This window comes from Temnothorax nylanderi, unplaced genomic scaffold (assembly GCF_030848795.1).
Source record: "Temnothorax nylanderi isolate EJ_2023f unplaced genomic scaffold, tnyl_v1.0 TNYL_tig0870_pilon, whole genome shotgun sequence".
Taxonomy (NCBI): domain Eukaryota; kingdom Metazoa; phylum Arthropoda; class Insecta; order Hymenoptera; family Formicidae; genus Temnothorax; species Temnothorax nylanderi.
Window position 1 is genome coordinate 15722 of NW_027249932.1, and position 26464 is coordinate 42185.

A 26464-nucleotide genomic window follows, 5' to 3' on the forward strand; every position below is an offset into this window, starting at 1 on the left:
CTCTGCCAATTTTTTTTGTTGACATTCGCCGCAATTCTTTATCAGTGGCGCGGGACCGTCGACGTGCGTTCGCTGCCACGGTTGATTGTAAAGTTCGTAACAGCGACGATATGTCTGAACCTCCAAATCCGCCCTTATATGTTCGGCACAAATTGCAGCTGTTTGGCGCTCAAGTCGCGAATATCGGAAAGTCTCGACAGCAGGGCGAACATCTTTGCTACTAAGTGATTCGCGGTTCCGCGCACCTATAAATAGCTGTTGTTCGAACGGAAGTCCGATTCAGTCGGCAATGCGAAAAAAATGAGATTCGTGCGACAACCGTTGGCGATTCGCGTGACGAATTGCGACGACAGATCACGGTCGATGGGAGGCAACGCGGAGAAGCGCAGGCACGGTACGATGCTGCCGACTACTATACGCGCGATCATTTGCGGCCTCTCGAATTGCGGTAAAACCAACGTTCTGATTAGCTTGCTGGAACGTCCACACGGTGTACGTTTCGAAAACGTGTACGTGTACTCGAAATCGCTGCAACAGCCGAAATACCGATATCTGGAGAATTTATTGACATCGATCGACGAAATCGGCTACTTTACGTTCTCCAATAACAATGACGTCATTCTACCGAGCAACGCGCGTCCAAACCCGATCTTCGTCTTCGATGACGTGGCGTGCGATAAGCTTTTATCTCTGTTAAACGTACGCGAGAATACCTAAACATCTGATACGCGACAACGCGAATCTGCTGATCCTGTTCAAGCAGGATGGTACCAATTTGAAACACGTGTACAACGATCACGTAAATACCGACATGCCGTACGATGAATTTTGCGCGTTGTGTCACGATTGTTGGCAACAAAAGTACGGATTCGCGGTGATAGACAAGGACAGCGCGCTTTCGAACGGTCGATACAGAAAAGGATTTAACGTGCTCGCGATGCCGTAAAAGCGATCAGTCGTTGCCGATACCTCGTCGGAGGTGAAACGTTAGCGTTATAGAGATCGACACTCTGCTTTTTTTCCGCGATGGTCGCGATCGACGGGAGCGAGAGTATTCGCAAACGCGAGAAGATCGTGAAAAAGATTGCGAAAACGAGTGATTCGATTCACAAGAAACTTCCTTTGAAGACCGGACCCGCTGCAAAAGATCGTCGACAATGTTACGTCCCGACGGATTGCGGCTGCACAGCAGAACTTGGATCGCACGTGGTCGCTTGTCGGGTCGAACGAACCAAGGGGTTCTCCCCGGGGATATCCGCGACCGAGGTTATTCACGACCCAGATTCCCGATTACTAGAGGGTTTCGTCAATCCAAACTCTAATGGGTTGGCCTACATCAATCTGTGTCTCAGTCACGGTCGTATACACAGGTCTGGAAACCAAGTCAAATTTCAGTGGTGGGGGTAGTCCGCTTAGCGTTTGAAATTTTATGTCTCCGGCCGCCACTACGCGTCGCTTTTGGTTATGGTACCTGGTTAAAATAAAGCGCGTAAATAACCTTACATAACCTGATATTAATAATGTCATTAATACCACGTATGATTGTGTGATACTGTGCGATATAACGACTAAATCATGCGCGGTTCCAATGTGCAAATCGCGAAATTATTCAGCAAAGAAGTGTTCGTTGTTTAAAGTGCCGTCAAATATCGAACAATGTAGAAAATGGATCGCTGCGATTCCGGGCATTGTTGATCTGAAGCCGTCGCAATTCGTTTGCGAGAAGCATTTCGAAGAACATCACATCCTCAGGAAATGGGTCAAATACGATAATGATCGGGTTATCGCCGAAGTAAGTTTAATGATGGTCACATTTTTTCTATGCTATAATTATATTATAATTATATATACAAAGACTTGCGTGACTATTGACATAAGTAAATATTTTGACTCGTTCTTGCTGAGTTAACTTTCAAATGATCTTATGTTACCTCATTGCATGTTTATTGAAGGCTCTTTACTTGCGCACTCGACTCCATCCGTTGGCTGTTCCTTCAAAATTTGACAGTCAGAGAAAGGTGGAAAATATCGCCACTGCTGGGGATTCTTCAATTGGCCAACGCATCAGTGCAGAGCATAATTATTTCTCTTTGGACGAGCCCTCGATGAATACAACGGTCGACGAATCTTGCAATGACAAAATACATTCTTCGATAGTCCGTCTTCCTCCGTCTACAGAATTCTCGAACATTGCTCTGATCCAGGAGCCTTCTTTCGTACAAGGTATACTTTATTATTCATTGATTCCTTAGAATAGATATGGACATCGTGGCATCTGAAACAGAGAGTGACTAAATATTAAAATTGCATGAGTGTATGTTTTAAATTTGAATTCTTTTCACAGATGTAAAAACTAATAGGTCTTCGGTAATGGATGGAGTTGATATAAAAACCACGAATATAATACTCCATGAGGATGATCTTTCGCCAAGGGATGTAGCCACCATCGAGTCAATTCAGGAGCAACAAATTCAGGATGTAACCACTGTCGAGTCAATTCAGGAGCAACAAATTCAGGATGTAGCCACTGTCGAATCAATTCAAGAGCAACAAATTCAGGATCATCCGGTGGTACATTGTGCACCTGAAGTGTGTGAACGTCGCTTTCACTTTTCACAAGTCACTTTCAGCTATGGTAAGTAAAATCGCATTTAAATAGTAACCGTAAAGCGTGTTTTCCAAAGTTTTCATTCGTCTCTGTTTCCATAGGTTGTGACCGGAACAACGAATGGAATTATAAAATGTTATAATATAGCCACTTACTACTTGGGCTGAATTTACGGTCGCCACTGTATTTTCAGGCATCAATACAGAAAGCCTTGGTAACTGCGTTGCCCCGTCCTTCCTTCTCAGCAATATGGCTGCCGTTTCTACGTCGCGGACGCATTCAAGGCCATCGGCCACGCCCTTGTTAAGCGAAGCGTAATTTACGATTTATCGGATAGGATGTTCACTGGGGTCGCGAATGAATATTTGCTTGTTTATTATAAACAAATAACAATTTATTAATATTGGTTGTACAGCAATCTCTACTCGCGCACGTGTTCGCTCGATCGCGTGTATTACGTCGAGTGTTCTCGAACCGTCGCTATTCTCGTGTGTGTGGATCGTAATGATCAAAATAAGCGCAATAGGATTTCCCGTATCACGCACTCACTGTCTCTATGAATGTATAAATCACGCTACTGACGCTAGCGGATAACGGGATAAGAACGCCTTTTTCGATTTGTATGACGCAACAGGTATACACGTGTTAACGCCTCGAAAGTTCGCGACGGACTGTCCGGGAGGAACGGGTCGAGTTCTCCCACCTTAGACTCACGCATGCGCTGAGTCCTTATTTTAGGCGCGCAGCCATCGTACTGGCTGTTCGTACCTCAGGGTGTAGATGGTACGATTCCATCTGCACTTCACACGCCGAGTCGCTCTTGGGACTCGGCACCTTTTCAAGAGATGCTACACTAAAGTGCAACGGCGTGCATTGGCTTTCGCACTTGCGTGAACCAAACACGTCGCTGCACGCAAACTTCGCGCAAGCGAACCAAAAGTCACTCGATTTGCATCGAGTGACTCTCAACGTCACATCAGACGAATCCTATGAAACCAGGTAAGTATACAGGTAATTTTACCCATTTTTAATTCTCCTCTTTCTTTTCAGGTACCCAGGATCACTATGGAATCGTCTCATCTAATCACCGGAGTCGGTGTACTAAAGGTAAGTATAAAATGTAAGTATATCGCGGCTTAATATTACCGCACGCATAATCATATAATAATGAATTCTTAAATCGACAGGGAATAATGTAATAATATCAAAAACATGAATATAATATCAAATTGGCTAAATGCCGTCTAAAAGTGTAGAAAGTTCACAAAAGTGTAAGAAAGTGTAACTGAATACAATGAAAATCAATGCAAAATGCAATGTTAAATAAATCTTTGCCTGGAATAACTCCATTTGGCCGGTCTCTCTTCCGTGAGATGTAACTGTAAATAATATATATGAAATTCAATGAATTTAATGAATCTGCACCTAAAGTGCTCAAAAGTGTCTCGAAAGTGTAACGCCGTCGCTGGCTCATCTCGCACGTTTATTCTAAGACGTCGAGTGTAGAAAGTGTAGAAAGTGTTGCACCCTTCGGTGATTTATTCTCGCACGCTGAAATCTAACATGCAGGTGTAAATGGTGTAGAAAGTGTTGCACCTTTCGGTGACTTCGTCTCGCACGCTGAAATCTAACATACGGGTGTAAATGGTGTCAAAAGTGTTGCACCTTCGTCTCGCCCGCTGAAATCTATCATGTAGGTGTAAAAAGTGTCAAAAGTTATTGAAGTGTAGAGCCTTCGCCGGCTCGTCTCGCACGCTGGATCTAAGAAACAGGTGTAGGTGGTGTATAAAAGTGTAATGAAAGTGTAATCGCTTGAAACGCGTTAAACAATGTGAACCTTCAATATGTACTCGGGAATTTGTCCCGCTCGTTATTTGTGGTAATAATATAATTAAAATTAAGTAAACGAAATATATCTTAAATGAATCGTGTTGCCCAGCTGTCACTCTTGGATCAGCCGTGGATCTACTCCCGCTCCTAATATCAATATGTAAAGTGTGAATAAAATGTAAAGTGTAATTATCATGTCTGGATCTGGGAAGTTGATTATCAAAGGAAAGAATATTATTATTGAAACTATTATAAATTCTGTAAATCTCATGTTAAATAGTGTGGTTCTGAGCTGTCTCTAGCTGCGTAAACTAGTAGTATCATATAGATGATGAAAATTGTGAATAGTATAAGAATAAACGTTATAATCGTTATATAGAATTTATCTGTGGGCATCTTTAATAACCCTTGCGTGAATATATTAAAAGTAGTATGTAAATTATTGCTATTGCAAGTAAAACGAATATGAATGTTAAGATAACTGTCTTGCACCTCTCTGGAGGCATTTGATCTCTATCGACTGGTTCTAATAGGATAGGATCTTGTAATTAAGGTAATTATTTGTTATTGGGTAAAAATGTTGTTTATTGTAAAACGTTGCTCTTGTATCTTATGGTGTACTGAGTGTATGTATTAAAATGTCTACACCTCGCTGGTGTGTTATTGCGCCATGCAAATAAAATGGTATCAAAATAAAATTGATTAATATATGTGATATAAAAAAATATGATAAATGACATATGGACATTATGCGTCCCACGCTTCAAAGGCTCGTATACTTCTGCGAGTCGGTCGCTCCCGGCTGTCGCTCCTCCTGCACCTCGCTCGTCATGGGCTGCACTTCCTGCCGCCCGGCCTGTCCAGCGGGCTGTTCGCCCACCTCCAGCAACCTTCGTACCTCCTCGTCTGCCTCTAGCGTGTATTGTTGCGTATAGACCTGGCTGTCAGCCTCGCACAGGCCGCTGTCGGTCACCGCCACGGTCTCGCCGCTCTCCACGGGCACCGGTGTGGCTGCCCTTTGCTCCCTCTGCACTCTCTGCACCCTGGGTTGTCCTTGTGACATCTCCGTCGTCTCCAGGGTTGATTCCCGGCTTATTTGGGAAACGGGTGATTTATTACTCGGTCCCAAGGTACTCCTGGAGAAATTACGGACTCTACCTCGATACCATGGCCGTGGACTGTCGGTGAACTAAGCACCGATATCGGCAGTTTTCTGTTCACATACGCTATAACGAAGATGGAAAACGACGATAAATTCCCGGTTGTGGAAAAAAGTGTACAGCTTTGCGCCAACAAAGAACTTCGCTACTTCGTGTATGGAAGTGCCGTTAATGTACACGGATGTAAACTTCCTCAAATCTTGGAGGACATAGCGTCGCTACCGCAAGCTTTGAAAAAGTTCCAAAATATAAATCTGTGCAACGGTCTTGGCACCATCAACGTTTATCATCTGTCGGCGGATAGTGCGTTTAAAGATTATGTCGATGGCGTTCCAAAAACTGCACTTTGATCTCAAAACGGAAGAGATGTGACCACTGCATGAACATGAGAAACGTAGTGCAGATGAAAAAAACGAGATCGAAAACGAAAGTATCGTTAAAGCGTGTATGTCGAGTTTCCAATCCGATAGATCAAAGGAAGTTAATCGCGCTGCGCAAAAAATGTTTCCGTGAAAGACGGCAGAAGAAGACAGCCCAGAAACGCATACAATTATTACAGGAATCCTTGCAAAATAAGGCAAAGTGCATCTTCAGTGTCGCATTTGGTCGATCTAAAATCAAGAGGAGGACTGATTTACGCAAATTTGAGTTTTTTCAACTTAATTCGTCACGTAGAGGCATGTTTTGCTAAATATGCATCCCGGCGCGATGTTTTTGATTGCACGCTAGATGAAGTTATGTCTTCTTTTAAATTCACTTTTCCTTGCAAAGAGCACGCCTCAGACATTTTGTCATATTCGATAATATATTATATTCGACTAAGAATGAGGCAAAATGCCCACCAGGAAAATCTCAAAGTCGCAAAGAAATTTGTTGTAAAAAAAAAATTGTCTAAATTGACGAATTAATAAAATTTTTTTATGATTTTCAATGTTATGTTTTACCCTCTTCCCCCTTCTGAATAAAAATCGTACATGCTTATCAGCGTCGTTTTGATTAACGAAATTGTAGATTTCTTTCAATATTTATAATGATGAAATTATTCATTTATGCAACGTATAATAGGCATATTAATTTTCGTTTTATTTCTTATTCTCTATTTTTCCGGAAATATCCATACATATACATATATATCATACACACGGTCTTATAATATATCATACATACACACATACATATGTATATATATATTATATGTATATAGGTTAAGATTTCATGCGCAGAGCGCTTGCGCTATGCGAACCAGGACCATAACACACAGCGCAGCCCTTGTGGCCACAAGCCAAATAAATTCTCACACGCTAAGCGAACCATCCCCACCACCTTCGTTTCCAAACCTGTGTATACGACCGTGGTCTCAGTACGTCTAGTGCGTGTTAATTTGCGAGATGGCGATAATTGTAGGCTCTGGGTCGAGGAATAATTGTTCCCCTTCGTATTCCACTGAACGAGTGACGTCGCGAATTATTTCAGAACACGTTCGACAGTGTTACGTCCGCCCCATCACAAAATCCGGGAAAAGTTAAAAACTTCATAGAGGTAAGAGCGACATTTCGTTGATATAAGAGCGTCATGGTATCATGTCCCCAATCACAAGAAGAACGCCTTCTGGTACACCGCTAGGCACGACCCTGCGCTAGGAACCTCGAGGACGCGTATCACGCTCAGAATAAATCCAGATCCTTTTAGAAACCTACGGATCCTTCCAGAACATTCCAGAACCTTCCAGAACCTTCTCGAACTTTCTCAAAACCTCTAGAATCCTCTCGATACGACCACTTTTATAAAACCCTTTTTTTGGGAACCCTTTTTTTGGGTCGTTCGACAGTCCAAACCTTTCTAGACCCTTCTAGACCTTTCTAGACCCTTCCAGAAACCTCCCGAACCTTCAGGAGCTTTCCCTTCCACTTGACCCCCACCAACCGATTCCAGCACCCCCGCCACCAAGCGAACGGGTATATAAGGGCGAGTATAGTCCCCCCCCCCCGAGGGACGCTCTCAGTTGATCCTCGGACGCGAACGCGATACTACTTCGGGCTCAGGGTAAGCTAGAACACCGTATTCAGAACCTTCCATATTTTCTAGCTAGAATAGTCTAGAGTTATTGTCACGTGTATCACTGTATCACTGCATCCAGAACGAACAGTTTAGAATTATTGCCACGTGTAATACTATATCACTGTATCCAGAACGAACAGTCTAGAACTATTGCCATGCGTAGCTACGGAATTGTGTAATTTCCAATAGAACCTTCTAGATCACGACCACGTGTTAGTTTTATATATGTATTGTGTAATTTCCAATAGAACCTTCTAGATCATGATTACATGTTAGTTCTACATATATTCGGTAATAGAACCTTCTGGATTACAACCACGCGTTAGTTTAAACAATTCTATGTAAAGTTTATCGTAATACACCATTATTCTTATATAAATCCTTGCATTCACAAAGTCTTTCGCCAACCTTGTACGTCCCACGCCAGTTCGGGTAACTTCGACTCCCGTCTCGGAATTTGTTTAGATGGTCCTAATATAGAGCACCCCGATCTCCAGTCATCCCCTTGCTTTCACATTCGCATACGAGACAGTGCGGTACGAGCTGCACGTTTTCTTGCCGTAGCAACAGGGAATCAACTGGAGCGTATCTCGTTCTATATAAATCCTTGCATTACCGATTGGCAAACAGATGCCAAAAATGCGACAAGGCGGAGTTAAGCATCGCATCCGCCGGTTAAACCGTCTCCTACACTCCGCACCCTTGAATCCAGCGCTGGGAATTGAATACACGGAGAACCCTGAGTACGAGAGGTATTTCATTGCGAACTTCGCGCGCAAGGCGGACGCGAATATAAGTACGAGTGATCGGAATCCTATAAACACGAGTGATTACAACACGAACGACGAGCCCTACATCCTCCTGCCGACAGAAGAAATTCGGGCCAGCTACCAGGCATTCCTTAAGGCCCGAGGAACCTACAGGTTGATTCCAGTAACAATACCTGAACAGCATTGGCCCCTGACGATTAAGGAGAGCGACCCCCGCAGCACACGACTTCTTCAACGTCGTGCCGAAGTCCTGTATAAGCAATACGGAGGCGCAACACCGGATCATTGGGGCACTGCAGACCACCCCCTGGAATTCGACTAGCTGTACAGGGTGCTTCCGCAACATACACATCAGTATGACGGGTTGCCCATTCGAGCAGGCGCGCATGGTCGTTCACAATTGCGTTGACTTCGGTGCATCACCTATAATCACTCGCATATCTTTTTTTACAATAAAATGAACTTTGTAGCGCCCGAAGTTGCAATACAATTGTGACGGATTTCCGTAGCAGTAACGTTAAAACAGAAGTCGAGATGACAATACAGGTTATGAAATAAATTTTATTAAGAAAACGAAAGACATCTTTTCTCTTACGAAAAAAGCTCGTACCACAGTCCATCATAATCATTATATATTATAATTTTATTACTTAAATTATTTTTTGCACACAATGTTTATGCACAGGACAAAAGTCAGCAATTAGCATATGTGTGCAAATTTAAATTATAAGTCGGCTAATAAATTTCATTCAATGTAAGTTTAAATAATGGCATAAATCACCATTAACAAATCTTACAATATTTATTTTGTTACATTAATAAATAATTTATCATTAAATTGATAATTAATTTAATATATCAATACTAATAAGCATTATATAATTCTTTATATAAATGATGCTGCTGCATCTTAAAAATCTTAATATTAATCTCATAAACAAGAGGTTTATTAGTATAAAATACGCATTTTAAATATGATGCTAATGAATAGTTTATATAAGGCAAATTATCATAATATTTAATGAATACTTTTCAGTAATAAATTCCTTGTAGATTTATATGAGATTCAGTAGCATTATTTACATAAAGATGCTTATTAGCATCAGTATATTGAATTAATTATTAATGTTAATGATGAAATATTAATATTCTGAAATAAATGTTGTTAGACATAAGATCCGCTGATAATCGTTTTCCCAGCTTTCTTCGTAAGAGAAAAAAATAAGGCATCCCTCGTTTGTCACGTTTACTTTATAAAATGTATTTTCATACCTTGTCACTTTGGCTTCTGTTTTAACCGATTAATGTTGAAGTCTATTAAAATTGAATGTTTTGCATAATTTAAGTGAATGTCTCGTATTTTGATGGAAATTTGTCGAAAGCGCAGAGATTATTAAACAAATCATCAGTAATCAGTAATATAAATATTAAGATTCGAAGTGTAGGCTTCTTATGGAATAACCAAGTATAGATAGCGGGCTAAATAAAAGCCAGGCGCGGTTGGTGGTGCGCGAATATTATAATAATTAATTTTAACATATAATTTTTCCAACAAAAATTTGTTTAAATATAGCCAGTTATACAGCTTCTGAAAGTTAAATTAATCGGGGCGAGGGAAGGAATTTTACTACTCCAATGAATTTGTGTTGGAAAAATTATGTGCTAAAATTAATTATTATAATATTCGCGCACCACCAACCGCGCCTTGCTTTTATTTAGCCCGCTATCTATACTTGATAAATATATTAAGTATGATAAGATAACTCGATAACTTTATTAATATTAAAAAAATTTCGATATTATTAATATTAGAGATAGTCAATAACTTTATTAGTATTTATATAATAACTTTATTGATATAACATTAATATAATCATCATATTTGTATTTTATCTTTACAGAAGATTATAGAAGGTGTTCAAAATAACCTCCATTTTCTTCCGCACATAACGCGATTCTCCGCATTATGCTTTCTCGCACTTTCGATAACATTACGGGTGTAATTTCTTGACAGGCTGCTTCTATTTTTTGTATAAACTCGTTTCTACAAAGTGGCAATGTCTCATAAACCTGATCTCGTATGTAACCCCATACAAAAAAATCCATAGGTGTTAGGTCAGGAGAGCGTGGGGGCCATTCATGCAGAGTGCTATGGATGCCTATCCATCTGTTAGGAAATCTTTGATTTAGTATATTACGAGCGAGAAGGGATGTATGAGCAGGATGGCCATCTTGTTGAAAGATAATATTTTGTAATACAGCCAATGGAACATCTTCTAATAAATTAGGTAGTGTTTTCTCCAGGAAAGCGGAATAAACTTCTGCTGTGACGTTAATATTTTCCGGAAAGAAACACGGCCCGATAACTTGATTATCTAAAATTCCCATCCAGACATTAATATGGAATTGGCCCTGGATGTGTGTTTCTTTTCGGCAATGAGGATTTTCCTCCGCATAATGATGTTCATTATGTCTGTTTATGCGCCCATCACTGCGGAAAGTGCATTCATCTGTCCAGAGAATTCTCCTCAAGAAATGATCATTAGCGATGTTGTTTACGTCAACCTGATACAAAGGTACAAATTTGATTGCTACGATTTTGTATATATTTGAAATCAAAATGGCAAGAAAATTGTTAAATTATAAACTTGTAGCTATTGTCCTACGATAAATCGATATCTTTAATATTACAATTCTTTAATGATTCTCAAAGCTGACAAAAATAAAAATTTGATTTTTAAACTATTTTATAAAAAAAAAATTGTTGTTTATTCTCAATTGTGGTAAGAACCGATAGCCACCAATTGGTAATATATCTTGCTCTTACTTGTTCTGAGAGCCAATCACAAAAAGCTTCTCGGCGACGCAAATCTTGAGGAAATAATCTTTGAGTTGTATGCCTCTTAAATGGATGCCATCCAAGATTATGCTTAATAATTCTGTGGACTCTAGTATGGCACACCTGTAGGTCATGTGCAATACTTCTTGTGCTCGTATGCGGATTAGCAATAATTGCCTTTCTTACAGCATCAATTGTTCTCTCAGATGAATGCACTTTCCGCAGTGATGGGCGCATAAACAGACATAATGAACATCATTATGCGGAGGAAAATCCTCATTGCTGAAAAGAAACACACATCCAGGGCCAATTCCATATTAATGTCTGAATGGGAATTTTAGATAATCAAGTTATCGGGCCGTATTTCTTTCCGGAAAATATTAACGTCACAGCAGAAGTTTATTCCGCTTTCCTGGAGAAAACACTACCTAATTTATTAGATGTTCCATTGGCTGTATTACAAAATATTATCTTTAAACAAGATGGCCATTCTGCTCATACATCCCTTCTCGCTCGTAATATACTAAATCAAATATTTCCTAACAGATGGATAGGCATCCATAGTACTCTGCATGAATGGCCCCCACGCTCTCCTGACCTAACACCTATGGATTTTTTTGTATGGGGTTACATACGAGATCAGGTTTATGAGACATTGCCACCTTGTAGAAACGAGTTTATACAAAAAATAGAAGCAGCCTGTCAAGAAATTACACCCGTAATGTTATCGAAAGTGCGAGAAAGCATAATGCGGAGAATCGCGTTATGTGCGGAAGAAAATGGAGGTTATTTTGAACACCTTCTATAATCTTCTGTAAAGATAAAATACAAATATGATGATTATATTAATGTTATATCAATAAAGTTATTATATAAATACTAATAAAGTTATTGACTATCTGTGCGAATTGCAAGTGCCGAATTTTCGTCGTTGTCAGGAAAGGAAGGAAGGCGCGTAATCGAGAGGCAGAAAACAGCTTGAGTGGAAAAAAGAACAGTGTATTTTGAACAGTGCAGTGTACAGAAGAAAAGCCAATAGCAAGAACGAGACGGAAGTGCGCGAACTCGAAAATCAGCGAAAGTCGGATTGAAAGCGTGCGAACAATACTCAGTGAAAGCTAAGAGCGATCTGAGCGGGCACGGTCGTGCGTGCGTTATGTATATTCCCCGACTTTCCAGAAGATTCTGCCGATGATCGACAACAATTCTGTCGGAAACAAAGGCGGTGGCGAATCTTCCAGAAAGTCGGAGGACAAGTTGTTTGTTATTTTCGGAGACTCTGTCCGTTTGCCTCATGTGGTTGCCAGCCGATTTTCAAGCCGCGCGACTCGCGGAGTGGGGCTTGTAGGCGCGCCGCGTCATGCGGGCGAGCGCGCGCTCGTAATTGGCGGACGCGATGCTCGGTGCGATCTCTCGCGGTACAGCTGCCTTTTCCGAACACTATCTCTAATATTAATAATATCGAAATTTTTTTAATATTAATAAAGTTATCGAGTTATCTTATCATACTTAATATATTTATCAAGTATAGATAGCGGGCTAAATAAAAGCAAGGCGCGGTTGGTGGTGCGCGAATATTATAATAATTAATTTTAGCACATAATTTTTCCAACACAAATTCATTGGAGTAGTAAAATTCCTTCCCTCGCCCCGATTAATTTAACTTTCAGAAGCTGTATAACTGGCTATATTTAAACAAATTTTTGTTGGAAAAATTATATGTTCGAATCTTAATATTTATATTACTGATTACTGATGATTTGTTTAATAATCTCTGCGCTTTCGACAAATTTCTATCAAAATACGAGACATTCACTTAAATTATGCAAAACATTCAATTTTAATAGACTTCAACATTGATCGGTTAAAACAGAAGCCAAAGTGACAAGGTATGAAAATACATTTTATAAAGTAAACGTGACAAACGAGGGATGCCTTATTTTTTTCTCTTACGAAGAAAGCTGGGAAAACGATTATCAGCGGATCTTATGTCTAACAACATTTATTTCAGAATATTAATATTTCATCATTAACATTAATAATTAATTCAATATACTGATGCTAATAAGCATCTTTATGTAAATAATGCTACTGAATCTCATATAAATCTACAAGGAATTTATTACTGAAAAGTATTCATTAAATATTATGATAATTTGCCTTATATAAACTATTCATTAGCATCATATTTAAAATGCGTATTTTATACTAATAAACCTCTTGTTTATGAGATTAATATTAAGATTTTTAAGATGCAGCAGCATCATTTATATAAAGAATTATATAATGCTTATTAGTATTGATATATTAAATTAATTATCAATTTAATGATAAATTATTTATTAATGTAACAAAATAAATATTGTAAGATTTGTTAATGGTGATTTATGCCATTATTTAAACTTACATTGAATGAAATTTATTAGCCGACTTATAATTTAAATTTGCACACATATGCTAATTGCTGACTTTTGTCCTGTGCATAAACATTGTGTGCAAAAAATAATTTAAGTAATAAAATTATAATATATAATGATTATGATGGACTGTGGTACGAGCTTTTTTCGTAAGAGAAAAGATGTCTTTCGTTTTCTTAATAAAATTTATTTCATAACCTGTATTGTCATCTCGACTTCTGTTTTAACGTTACTGCTACGGAAATCCGTCACAATTGTATTGCAACTTCGGGCGCTACAAAGTTCATTTTATTGTAAAAAAGATATGCGAGTGATTATAGGTGATGCACCGAAGTCAACGCAATTGTGAACGACCATGCGCGCCTGCTCGAATGGGCAACCCGTCATACTGATGTGTATGTTGCGGAAGCACCCTGTACACAAGGTAAGTGCCGACGACTTTAGTTGAGAAGACGAACAATATGAGCCAGGTACCATCGCGCTCCCTCACGCATCGTCTCTCATCAGTGGCCTCTCGGATCGCGCGCGTTAATTGGTCATCTCGTGCGATCTGTGTCTTCACCACGTGTTATCAAAATCGGCTCATAAATGTGCTAATTGTGATCAGCACAAAATAATTATGAAAGAAATAAAATAAAATTTGGCAAATGAGAATCTAAAAACGCAGTTTTAATTACTCATCAATCTAATCATGAGACTGAATATTCGAACAAAAAACAAGAAAATACTTTCTTTTTTTATTAACGCCAACATAAAATCTAGTGTATCACAGTGTTTTTAAATAATAATCGTTAAATGACTCATGAATGTGCCAATTGTGATCAGCACAAAATAATTATGAAAGAAATAAAATCTTTTCGTTGGTTAATGAAAAGTTAAAAACACAGTTGTAATTACTAATCAATCTAATCGTAAGAATGAATGCTCACCAAAAAACAAGAAAGTATTTTTTTATATTAACGCTAATTAAAAATCTAAGATCTTTTTTCAAAATTTGTTAAATAACTTATACATGTGTCGAATGTAATGAACAAGAAATAATGATAAGAATCAAAAATGTGTCCTAGTTAACGAAAAACTGAAAACACTAGTTACAATACGCAGGAAAAACAAGAAAAGATTTTCTTTATATTCGCTCTTGTTTTGAGATTGAAATGTATATGTTACTTTTACTTGTTCCGATCCGACGTTTGCTCCTCTGCAGTATTCCTCTCAGTCAGCTGCTTTAGCACATGTTCAATGGATGTAATATGCGCATCGTAGGGTAAATTGACATTGTAGATTCCTTTTTGAATTAATATCCATAAATGCTCACTGGCCAAAGGATACTCGAGGTTGAACATATGAAAAGTCTTAAAACAGATATCTAAGCCTTGTAGAAGTCCTTGAACTTTGTACAACTCGTTGTCAATACAGACATAAACGTCTTGTACATCTTCAATAGATCCTACAATGATCAAGAAAGGCTGGATTGGAAGTTTAAGATCTGTAGCCCTCGATTTTGTTTCTTGCCTGAGTCTCACCATGTCTCCAGAAATCTGTAAAAAATTTATAAATACGTGTAAATTTATATATACATAAAAAAGATAATTTTATTGAAAAATATGCATTGAAATGAATGTTTATTAATTCACTTACAATTAGTTGCATACATAGTTTAAATAAATTTATACTTAGAAATATTTCTAAATCTCAATCCTCAATATTATTGAACTAAAAAGTTCCAATTAAATTTAAAAAATGTGTTATAAATAGATGCATACTAACATTAGCAAATTTTAAGAAACTATCTTTTGTGAGTCCGATAGATGGCTTGAAGCACTTGTTTTTCATCCTTTTCATTTGTCTTGGTGGAAACAAGTGAGGAAGTAAACTAAGGCTGCGGTCCACTTGACGCTACAAATGCTTTGGATCGTTCTTCTTCTCCTTCTTTCTCCATTGAAAGAAAAGAGAAGAGGAATGCTTCGAAGCATTTGTATCATCAAGTGGATCGCAGCCTAAGACTCATGGCTATCATGGAATCTATAATATAAATCAATAACTTAAAACCTAATTAAAAATTAGGTAGTTCGATATATTTTTATAAATAAATTTCATGTATTTACCATCTGAAACATCTTTAGACTTCATTGTTTCTATAAGAACCTTTGCTGTTTCATCTTTGGAGCTAATAGAGGTATGCTGCTGCAAAGTATTTACAAATTTTAACCAAATATCTTTATCCAAATTCACTTTAGATAAGTTTAAGCATTGAAAATCAGCATCAATTAATTCATGTCCACTAGGGTGCTTATACAGCTTCCATGTTTCAAATATATCCACCAAATTTTTGTCTGTTGATTGTTTTAACGCTTTGGTTCGATGAGCAGAAGTTTTTTTCCAATGCTCTAAAACTAGATCCCAAGGAGCTTGATTCTTTTCTAACCAGTCCAGGGAATCTTTAATATCATCTTGTATGGTCTCTGTACGATGTAATATGTATAAAAATTTTATTATTTAAAAAAAATGATAATGGAAGTTTTCAATGTACAAGGCCAAAACAAGCTGACTGTTAAACAAAATAATCTTTACAGCTTATAATTTTTAGTGAATATAAACTGAAATTTTTTTGTTATTTTTAAGAAAGTACTCATTAAGTTTTTTATTTAATATTATCTCTCTCTCTCTCTCTCTCTCTCTCTCTCTCTCTCTCTCTCTCGCTCTCTCTTTCTCTCTCTAGTTAAAACTTTTTGAAAAAAAATTATTGATTAGAATAAAATTATATAAAACAGAATGGTATAAATCAATTTTTACGAGGATATAATGCACCTTTTTGCTTCTTAAAAATATTTGTTGAAAATAAAAAACAGTTTTATTTTGACTCAAAGGCCTCTTTAACCCAGGCTATTCCTATATTTGTTTATACAAAAAATTACCTTACCGGGCTCAGTGCTTTGATCATTTGCAGCTTTCGCCTCATTGGTTACTTTCACTTGCAATTGTTTATGTTTATATTGGCATTGGGCGGTTCCGCCACATACTCATCAATTTTCCACGAGCAGGTATGGATTTATTACTGGAAGAATCTTTTTTTGCAATTGGTGGTATGTAGTACGTATTTGCTGCTTCTGATGGGAAGGTATTAATAATCATTGTAACGATCATGTCTGCTAGCGCATTATTTAAGCTATAAACAAAAGTAAAAATGAAAATACATATGTGTGACCTATCAAAAAATTTGCCTTGAGGTGAAGCTCTATTAAACAATTTAAAATTGTTTAATTGTGGTACAATTTGTCTAATAATTTTCAAGTTATAATACAATATAAGTTTCTTTTTTTGTTGTAAAAAAGAGCTGAATCCTTATATGACCCATGCTTTAAACCTGTTGAGTGTCAGTATCAAGAATTTTTTTATTTTTTCATATCATAAATAAAAAAAGTTTGCTAGATTTATAATTCTCAAGTAATTATTTTGTTCTCGAGAAATAAAAAAATTTAAGTTAAAAAGCTGTAAAATTGTCCAAAAACTTTTGTTTGAATGGCTGTAACTTCATCAATTTTGAGAAATTCTATGGGTCTTAAAATGTACCTTCAATTATAAATATTTAAAAAATGCGATAAAAGAAATTGATTTTTGGCCAAAAATCAGTAGAGCTCCACCTTAATTTAGTACATATTTTTTCAAACATTTTACCTTATTGATCGATTTTCTAAATCTGTTATGATTATGTGACACAGCTTATTCCTATGTTTATCATGCACAAAGTTGTTCTGTTCAAACGAGGCTAAAATTTCTTTTCCTATCATAGATTCCATGAGCAGGTCCTTCAGAGGTTTCAGTGATTGTTTAGCATAAATATTATTATATGAAACATTGACAGAACTTGACGAATTGTCTTCATCTTTTAGTCTTTTAGCTGAGTTCATTGAACTATTGGCCATAGAATCATCATCTCTTTTCTATACATACAAATTTTTCAAAAGAAATTTAGTATTTTAATGCCAATAATTTTTACACATAGGGAAGAACGGGTTAAAGGGAAAATAGTATGTAGTTAATGTAGTTCAAATGTATTGCGTTATACAAATTTCAAATAAAAAATTTTCGTTTACTGCATAGCTTTTAAAAGAACATAACTTTTAGCTATTTCTTATGTATTTAGTATAACTTTACAATACTTTTAAATAATTGATAATTGTAGGGGAGACCGGGGCTAAACAATCCGTTTTTTTTCGGTGCCGATTTTTAACAACAAAATAAATAATTGTAGTTAAACGTGGTATACCACTGTAAAGAGTGAACCTTTAGCTACAAAATTTATATAGGAAATTTTTGTCTACGTCGCTTTGTTTAACCGGTATAGAGCAAAAACGACAACGGTGAAAAAATTGAAATTTCAAAAATGCCGGGGTATAACAGTCTGCACTGCATTTTCAGTACATATACGTACATTTAATCCTAAAAAATAATAGGATACATGCAATAATTGTTTTTTAAGAGAAAAATATAAAAATTTATTTAAAATTTTTATGCAAAACATTATTAAAAAATAGTTACGAGGGTTCCTCTTTCCGCAGAAGTCACTCGCCCGACTTGTTTCACTCCTCGACGTCCGATGACTCTATTCGGTGTCTGAACGGTTGTAATTCCCGTCTCATCCATATTCCATATGCAGTGAGCCCGAAAATGCCTTGGAAATGCACCCGGACTGCTTACTGACCGATTAGCCCCAAACACAAGTTTCAGGTTTGATCGCCCACGAAATATTAGACATCAACGATAATGAAAAAACTACACTGGATTCGTGTTCAGCATGCATTACTCTTTATAATCACGTACCTCGAGATTTGGAGAGCAAATATTATTGCAGATATTACAAAATTTCCACGCGCAGAAAATGTAACTTTCACCTTCCGAAAACACGTTTGCCTTCGTAAAAATCATAACACGGCAGGTAACCTGCCGAAACTCCGTTGGTCACATGGGTACTATAAGCAGCGTTTACAATGTTAATAGCGAGTTCTCACAATATACAGGTTCCGAGATATTTGATTAGACGTATTTACCCCGTAGACGTTTTAGCCCCGGTCTCCCCTATTATCACATAAAAAGGATTATAAAAAAATTATGTGCAAAAATTACAAATTATTCACTTTACCCCGTAATCTAGGTTAAAAAATCATTCTTTAAAACTGTAGCTTACTTTTTTATTATTTGCATGATAATTATTACTTTTATCACATTCATCTTTGCCAAAATGTTTACGCCAATAGTTAAGGAATTTGGCTCTGTCACCAATAATAGGTATAAGATCACCTATTGTTCGGGGGCACGCGTTAGCGCGGGATGGCGCGAGGTAAAGACAACCACAAGAGAAGACACAGCAAGTACAGAGAAAATAGCGTTTATAATGTTAAATATGTACAGTTAACACAGGTTACTTTTAGGCAAGTGCCGTGAGCGCGCACAGAGTTGAGCACGGCGAGAGCAGCGAGAAGCGGTTCAGCAAGCGAGTGCGAAACGGCGGCGGTATAGCAAGGCGGTTTAGAAAAGCGGTGTACTAGCGGTGATCTGCGAGCGAAATCGATTCCGCGGCGCAGCGGCGATCCCTTTATCACCTCCGAGGCGAAACTCCCTCCAGGCTGGGTACCACCAGTTTCGGGAGGGTGATTGGCCATCGGAGCCCTACGTCATAGAACCGACGTCACCGTTTTCACGTGACGCCCCGGCGGGGTCGTTACATGGTTTCAACTGTTTTGTTTATAGCAGGGATCTTTCTTTTGTGAGAGCGTCGTCGTTCGACTTTGTTTATGCGACCGGTCGACCGTGGCTGTGTTGTTGCTAACAATTAGCGAACTTTCGGAAAGTAACGAAAGATCCATGCTATAACGTGCCGCGAGTTATTCCCTTAACGCGAAATTATTTAGGCGATTATTTTATAGAAAGCGTGACATGCGCTGACATGCAACCGAATTATCACGATCTCACACATTCCCGCCCGCCTCGTCATATGGTGACGAAACGAGACGGTGCGCTCGCTGAGGCGATCGCAGTCGCGGCACGAAGTATCGATTAGCGATCGATTACTGATGATCGCAATCCCGGCGCGAGTGCGAGCGGCCATGTTGCGAGGTGCGCGGCTGCGCATTGTCATAACACGCGAGAATCTCGAGCGAGAAACATATTTCGCACGATATGTTTCTATGTATGTTTTTCGGTATATACATGGTGCCGTGAAGTGATGTGACGCGAGTGTGTGTTAAGTTAAGGCGGAAGGCCGAAATCACCGATTAAGTGAAGTGCACGGAGTGCATTGGCGGAAGGCCGACATCACCGATTAAGTGAAGTGCACGGAGTGCATTGGCGGAAGGCCGTCAGAGACAATTACGCGAAGTGACAATAATAACCGACGGACATAAGTAGCGCGAACCGCGAAAACTAACGCAACGGATGGTTTTGGCTCACGCATCCGCAACGGTGGTGGTGGAGCCAGCGGCCCCGGGAAGCAGCACAAGTTTGACGAGTGGCCGGACGAATTCGGAGGCGGCCGTGCGAACGGTCACTACGCGGACGACGCCGTCGTCTCCAGGATGCAGCTTGATGATCCTTGCGAGGGGCCATCGATTCGGCGGAGCGATCTCGGACCGCATCAAGCAGAGTGAGCCGACATCCGGGGTGGTCTCAGCAGATAGCCACTTTGGTCGGGAAGCGAGATGCTGGATGCATTCGCGCGACCACCGTTGCCAAAAATGATCGCGCATCTTTTGCACCAGCTGCCATCGAGTTAAGGTGTTGTCCGACCTCTCTCCCAGTGACGGCTCAGGAGCTGCCAGCAAGGGAGCCCCGATAAGGAAGTGCCCCGGGGTCAGTGCCGTGACGTCGTCTGGGTCATCGGACAAGGCCTGAAGCGGCCGAGAATTCAGACAGGCCTCAACCTGAGCGAGGAAAGTGGCCATTTCCTCGAAGGTGAGGGTCGTTTCGCCGATGACTCGCCTCAGGTGGAACTTGGTGGATTTCACCGCCGCCTCCCAGAGTCCGCCGAAATGCGGTGCGGCTGGTGGATTGAAATGCCACCGGATTCCGTGGGTGGAGACGTCGTGAGCGATGCGCCGGCCGTCGGATGACGACGCGCGTAAGAGGTCCTGCAGTGCCCGGTCAGCCCCGATGAAGTTGGTGCCACAGTCGGAATAGATGTCCGTGCAGAGTCCCCGGCGGGCCGTGAAACGACGGAGGGCGGCCAAGAATGCCTCCGTCGTGTAATCGGAGACTACTTCGAGGTGCACGGCTTTGGAGACGAGGCACACAAAGACGGCGATGAAAGCCTTGTGCGCTCGATGTCCTCGCCCTTTGGTCGTGCGTATGAGAATCGGGCCGGCATAATCCACGCCGGTCCGCTGGAAGGGCCGCGACGGGATGACCCGGGCCCGTGGAAGGCTGCCCATCGGTGGTTGCGGAGGCGCGGCTCGCCATCGGGTGCAAATTACGCATCGATGCAACAGCTGTTTCACCACGGCTCTGCCTCGTGGAATCCAGTGGCGGAGGCGGAGAGTGCCGAGCGTGAGTTGCACTCCGCCGTGGAGGGTTCGTCGGTGGCAGGACTCCACGAGCAGACGAGTGAGCCAGGAAGACGTTGGAGCGATCAATGGGTGTCGCGCGTCATGTGGAAGCAGTGCGTGCTTGAGTCGCCCTCCGACTCGGAGCACGCCGTTGTCGTCGAGGAAGGGACTCAGCTTGGCGAGTGGACTGCGATGCGACACAGTGCGGCCGTTCCTGACGGCCTTGATCTCCTCCGGGTAGTGAAGTGATTGCACCACCCGTTGCCAACGGAACAGTGCCGTGTCGAGTTCTTCCGGAGTGAGCGTTCTCGCCCGATCGTCCGGACGGGGATCGTCGGTGCGGGAGGTGGTGCGTCGCCATCGCAGACACCACGCCGTGACGCGTAGAAGCCGGTGTAGCGAAGAGAATCGAAGGAGAGTGTCGGGCTCCGTTTCGATCCTCCCGACGGCGGACACGACGGCCTTCCGCTCAGGCATCTCCGCGTCGGGAATCTCGTCGTTCTCGTCGGGCCACCGGGTTCGGTCCTCCCGCAGCCACGCCGGGCCCGTCCACCACAACGGATGGCCGATCAGTTCGCCGGGCGCAATCCCTCGGGAAGCGCAGTCGGCCGGGTTGTCGCGTCCGGGAACGTGCCGCCACCGAGCCTCGGGAAGAGTCCGCTGAATGAGCGACACCCGGTTGGCCACGAACGTCTTCCAACGGGATGCGTGGCCCTTGATCCAGTGAAGTGTCACTCGGGCGTCGGACCAGAGGAAGATCGGTGCTGCGGGCAAATGTAAAGTGTCGCGAGCGTGTCGCGTTAATTTAGTGAGCAGTGCGGCCGCGGACAATTCGAGTCGAGCGAGGGACACCTGCTGAATCGGAGCAACCTTGCTCTTGGCCACGAGCAAGTGCAGCGTGGTGGAGCCGCCTCTCGTGACGCGGAGGTAGACGGCAGCGGCGTAACCTCGCTCGGAAGCGTCGGCGAAGCCATGGATCTCGACCTGAGACTCCGTAGCTCCGCAGTTGAGCCAGCGGCTCACGCGAAGACCCTCGAGAAGCGGGAGCTCCCCCAGGAAGCGCGCCCAAAGCTGAGCGTCCGCCGGCGGAAGGGGGGAGTCCCATTCCAGTCGCTTCAACCAAGCGGACTGGATAAAAATCTTGGCTCTGATCACGACGGGGGTGAGCCATCCGAGCGGATCAAACAATCGCGCGGTCTCCGAGAGGACACGCCTCTTCGTGAATTCGGTGATCGCGCGCGTACGAATCGCGAAGGAAAATTCGTCGTCCGTTGGGTGCCATCGGAGGCCGAGAGTGGAGTGAGTGTCGTTCTCCCACACGTGCAGTGCGCGTTGAAGGCGATGTTCCCGCGGGATGCCGACGAGAATGTCCTCGGAGTTCGCGGCCCACTTACGTAACGGAAACCCGCCCGCCGTGCAGAGCTCGCGTAGTTCGGTTTGCACCGCGATCGCGTCGTCGATTGTGTCCTCTCCGGTTACGACATCGTCCACGTATCTGTCCTCCTCGAGGGCGATCGCGCCGCGCGGATACCGAGACCTTTCGTCCGCGGCGAGTTGCAAGAGCGTTCGAATCGCGACCCACGGCGAGCACTTGAGGCCGTACGTGACCGTCGTCAGGCGGAGAACGCGCACGAGCAAGTCGACGGCACTTCTCCACAGGATCCGTTGGTGGTCGCGATCTTCCGGGTGGACCGAGATCTGACGATACATCTTCTCGATGTCGGTGATCATCACGTAGCGGTGCCGACGCCAACGCAAGAGCACGTCAGCGAGTGCCGGCAAGAGGTTAGCGCCTGCGAAGAGGTGGTCGTTCAGCGATTCGCCGGAGCTGGTGCGTTGTGAGCCGTTGAACACCACTCGAAGTTTGGTGGTGGTGCTGGCCTCCTTCAACACTCCGTGGTGCGGCAGGTAGCACGCTCCGCGAGGTAGGTTCTCGTCAGACGGAGCAACGGCTTCCATGTGCCCGAGGTCTTCGTACTCCCGCATGAACGCGTGGTAGAGCTCTCCGAACCGGGGATCTCGGGCGCACTTGCGTTCCATGGCGGTGAGCAGGCGCTCCGCGGGCTTGCGGGTCTCGACGAGATTCTTCGGCGGCGAGGCGAACGGCAGTCGGACGACGTACCGGCCAGAGGGGGTGCGCTCGTGGGTGCGCACAAAGTGTTGCTCGCACTCCTCTTCTTCGGGAGTGAGCGTGACGGAAGCGGGAGGTTCGCTCTCCTGCTCCCAGAAGCGGCGTACCAGCTCGGCCAAGTCACGGTCGGCGGTGCCTTGGAATGAGCTGAGGTGACCAACGAGGGAGGTCGCACCGCAGCCCCCTGACAAGATCCATCCCAGGATGGTCTTCTGAGCTATTGGCGTTTGCGGTTCGCCTCGGCGGAGACCATCCTCCAGGATGGTCGAGCAAACTTCAGCGCCCAACAGCAACTCGACGGGGTCGTTGGCGGTGAAGCGCGGATCGGCCAACGGGAGTCCTTGAAGATGAGGCCACGTGGTGCTGCACTTGTTCGTGGAGCCTTGGTAGAGCGAGAGACGCGGAAGCACGAACGCGACGGCGGTGAACGAGTCCCCGGTGGTCCTCGACGTGACGTTCAGTGACACCTTGCCCCGAGTGGACCCCGAGTGTGAGCCGCCGATGCCGAAGATAGACACTCGCGTGCGCGATCGCGGCAGGCGTAGCCGCTGCACCAAGGACTCCGACACGATCGACACTTCGGAGCCCTGGTCTATGAGGGCCCGAACCTCATGGGGATCTCCGTGCCGGTCGGCAATGGTCACGCGCGCGGTCGCGAGGAGAATCGCCTTACGGTCTTCGGTCTTTCCGGCGGCGGAAAGCGCGCTGACTTCCGCGGCAGGTTTCGGCGTGGAAACGTACGCGTCGTGCAACATCGAGTGGTGACGCAAGTTGCATGTGAAGCAGTTTCGCGTAGACTGACACTTCACCACCAGATGATTGCCGAGACAGTTGTAGCAGAGTTTATTGGTCTCGACCACAGTCTTCCTCTCACTGGCTGTCTTGGCCTTGAAGTCGGGGCACCCCATGAGCGAGTGCTTCCCCTTGCATAGCGGGCACTGAGAAGGCTCGGAACGCTTCGCGACGTGGGTTTTCGCGGACCGTGACGGTTCACTCGCGGGTTTGGTAGTGTTCTTCGGATTCGCGGCGTTTAACGTGAGAATCCGTTTGGAGATGAAGCTCATCAGCGTATCGTGGGACGGCGGTTCGAAGGAATCTCCCGAGGAGGATTCCCATTCCAGACGCGTTCGCGAGTCGAACAGTTCGATGACGAGGTGGTTGAAAAGGTCCATGCCGTGCGACGCTATGGGCCTCCCAATGCTCTCTTGAGCATTCACGGCGGACGTGGCGGCGTTATGGACGCGGCTGAGCTCGTCGGCGGTAGCGGCTTTCATCTTCGCCACGGCGGTAAACGTGGCGAAGTTGGAGCGTATCAGCTCCCTCTTGTTCTCGTAATGCTGGCAGAGTAGCGCCCACGCGCGATCGTAATTTTCGCCCGTAATGGTTAACGATCTTATTAATTTTTCAGCCGGCCCTTTGAGACACGAGCGGAGGTAGTGCAGCCGTTCGACTGGCGGAATCGCCGGCTTGTCGCCGATGACCGACCGAAAGAGATCGCGGAAAGATGGCCAGTCCTCGTAGGCGCCCGAAAATTGCGGCAAGTTGATACGGGGCAGCGAGACGCGAGGCGCGTGTTCGCCCCCCTGATCTGACGCCGTGACGGACGCGGAAGCCGACGCGGCCTTGAAGAGCTTCGCCTGTTCGGACAGGATGCTACGCTGGAGCACGTAAGCGCTCTCGGCTTGGTCGAGTAAGTCTAATTTTGCGTACTCACTCTCAGCGTAGCGGTCCTTGTAGCAGGCCCGAACAAGGTCATGCTGGCTCTCGAACTTCGCCCAGTGGTCGTCGAGGAGGCGAATGCGAGTCTCGACGGCAGAGAGGGTGATATTCGCCTGACCCATCTTCTTCAGGTTTTCGACTGCGTTGGAGATGCGTACGAAGAGTTCGTGTTGGCTGTTCAGCATGGCGCTATGGTCAAGACTCATGGTGTCTTCTGTTTAGGCACTCCCGATCGCGGTTGCCGGCGATGATCCGGCTCGAAGGACCAGAATGTTCGGGGGCACGCGTTAGCGCGGGATGGCGCGAGGTAAAGACAACCACAAGAGAAGACACAGCAAGTACAGAGAAAATAGCGTTTATAATGTTAAATATGTACAGTTAACACAGGTTACTTTTAGGCAAGTGCCGTGAGCGCGCACAGAGTTGAGCACGGCGAGAGCAGCGAGAAGCGGTTCAGCAAGCGAGTGCGAAACGGCGGCGGTATAGCAAGGCGGTTTAGAAAAGCGGTGTACTAGCGGTGATCTGCGAGCGAAATCGATTCCGCGGCGCAGCGGCGATCCCTTTATCACCTCCGAGGCGAAACTCCCTCCAGGCTGGGTACCACCAGTTTCGGGAGGGTGATTGGCCATCGGAGCCCTACGTCATAGAACCGACGTCACCGTTTTCACGTGACGCCCCGGCGGGGTCGTTACATGGTTTCAACTGTTTTGTTTATAGCAGGGATCTTTCTTTTGTGAGAGCGTCGTCGTTCGACTTTGTTTATGCGACCGGTCGACCGTGGCTGTGTTGTTGCTAACAATTAGCGAACTTTCGGAAAGTAACGAAAGATCCATGCTATAACGTGCCGCGAGTTATTCCCTTAACGCGAAATTATTTAGGCGATTATTTTATAGAAAGCGTGACATGCGCTGACATGCAACCGAATTATCACGATCTCACACACCTATCAATGCTTCAGACATTATTTCTTATACATCCATGCTGATTTTATTTTCTGAAATGCAGTTATAAATATTATTTTTAAATTTGGATAGTATGCAGAAAAAGTTACTTTATTTAAATAAATCTTGAGTTTGAACGTTTTTAAACTTTTGTTATAATAGTTTTAGTGGCAATTTTTTACCTGGATAAAAATTATTTCAATAAGAAGTAGACATGTATTCTAATGAAAATATAATTAAGAAATAATGAAAAAAATCTAAATTTTTTTATTTAAGTACTTCAAATATTCAAGGTGATTTATATAAAATTTCATTGCGATGCAGAGATTAGTTCTGTAAATAAATAAAAATTATTAATTTATTTATTTTCAAAATAACTAAACAATCACAATGATACATATTTTTCAATAAATTACAATAACTTTCAAGTTAGCGGCCGATTTATCTTAACAA

General features: G+C 42.9%; 2 protein-coding genes and 2 pseudogenes across 2 annotated transcripts; 2 read left to right on the forward strand and 2 right to left on the reverse strand.

Annotated features, from left to right (window-relative positions):
* The first annotated feature begins 1958 nt into the window (after positions 1-1958).
* LOC139785718 (uncharacterized) lies at positions 1959-6908 on the forward strand. The gene is made up of 3 exons (XM_071724878.1): positions 1959-2223; positions 2345-2635; positions 5569-6908. Exons 1-3 carry the CDS (start codon positions 2106-2108, stop codon positions 5946-5948), a joined length of 789 nt encoding a protein of 262 aa, XP_071580979.1. The 5' UTR covers positions 1959-2105; the 3' UTR covers positions 5949-6908.
* A 4414-nt stretch (positions 6909-11322) lies between these two features.
* On the forward strand, positions 11323-12073 carry LOC139785714 (uncharacterized; annotated as a pseudogene).
* A 2778-nt stretch (positions 12074-14851) lies between these two features.
* On the reverse strand, positions 14852-17546 carry LOC139785715 (uncharacterized; annotated as a pseudogene).
* A 2579-nt stretch (positions 17547-20125) lies between these two features.
* On the reverse strand, positions 20126-25276 carry LOC139785717 (uncharacterized). Its single transcript, XM_071724877.1, has one exon. The coding sequence runs from the start codon at positions 25274-25276 to the stop codon at positions 20126-20128; it is 5151 nt and encodes a 1716-aa protein (XP_071580978.1).
* Between the last annotated feature and the right edge of the window lie 1188 nt (positions 25277-26464).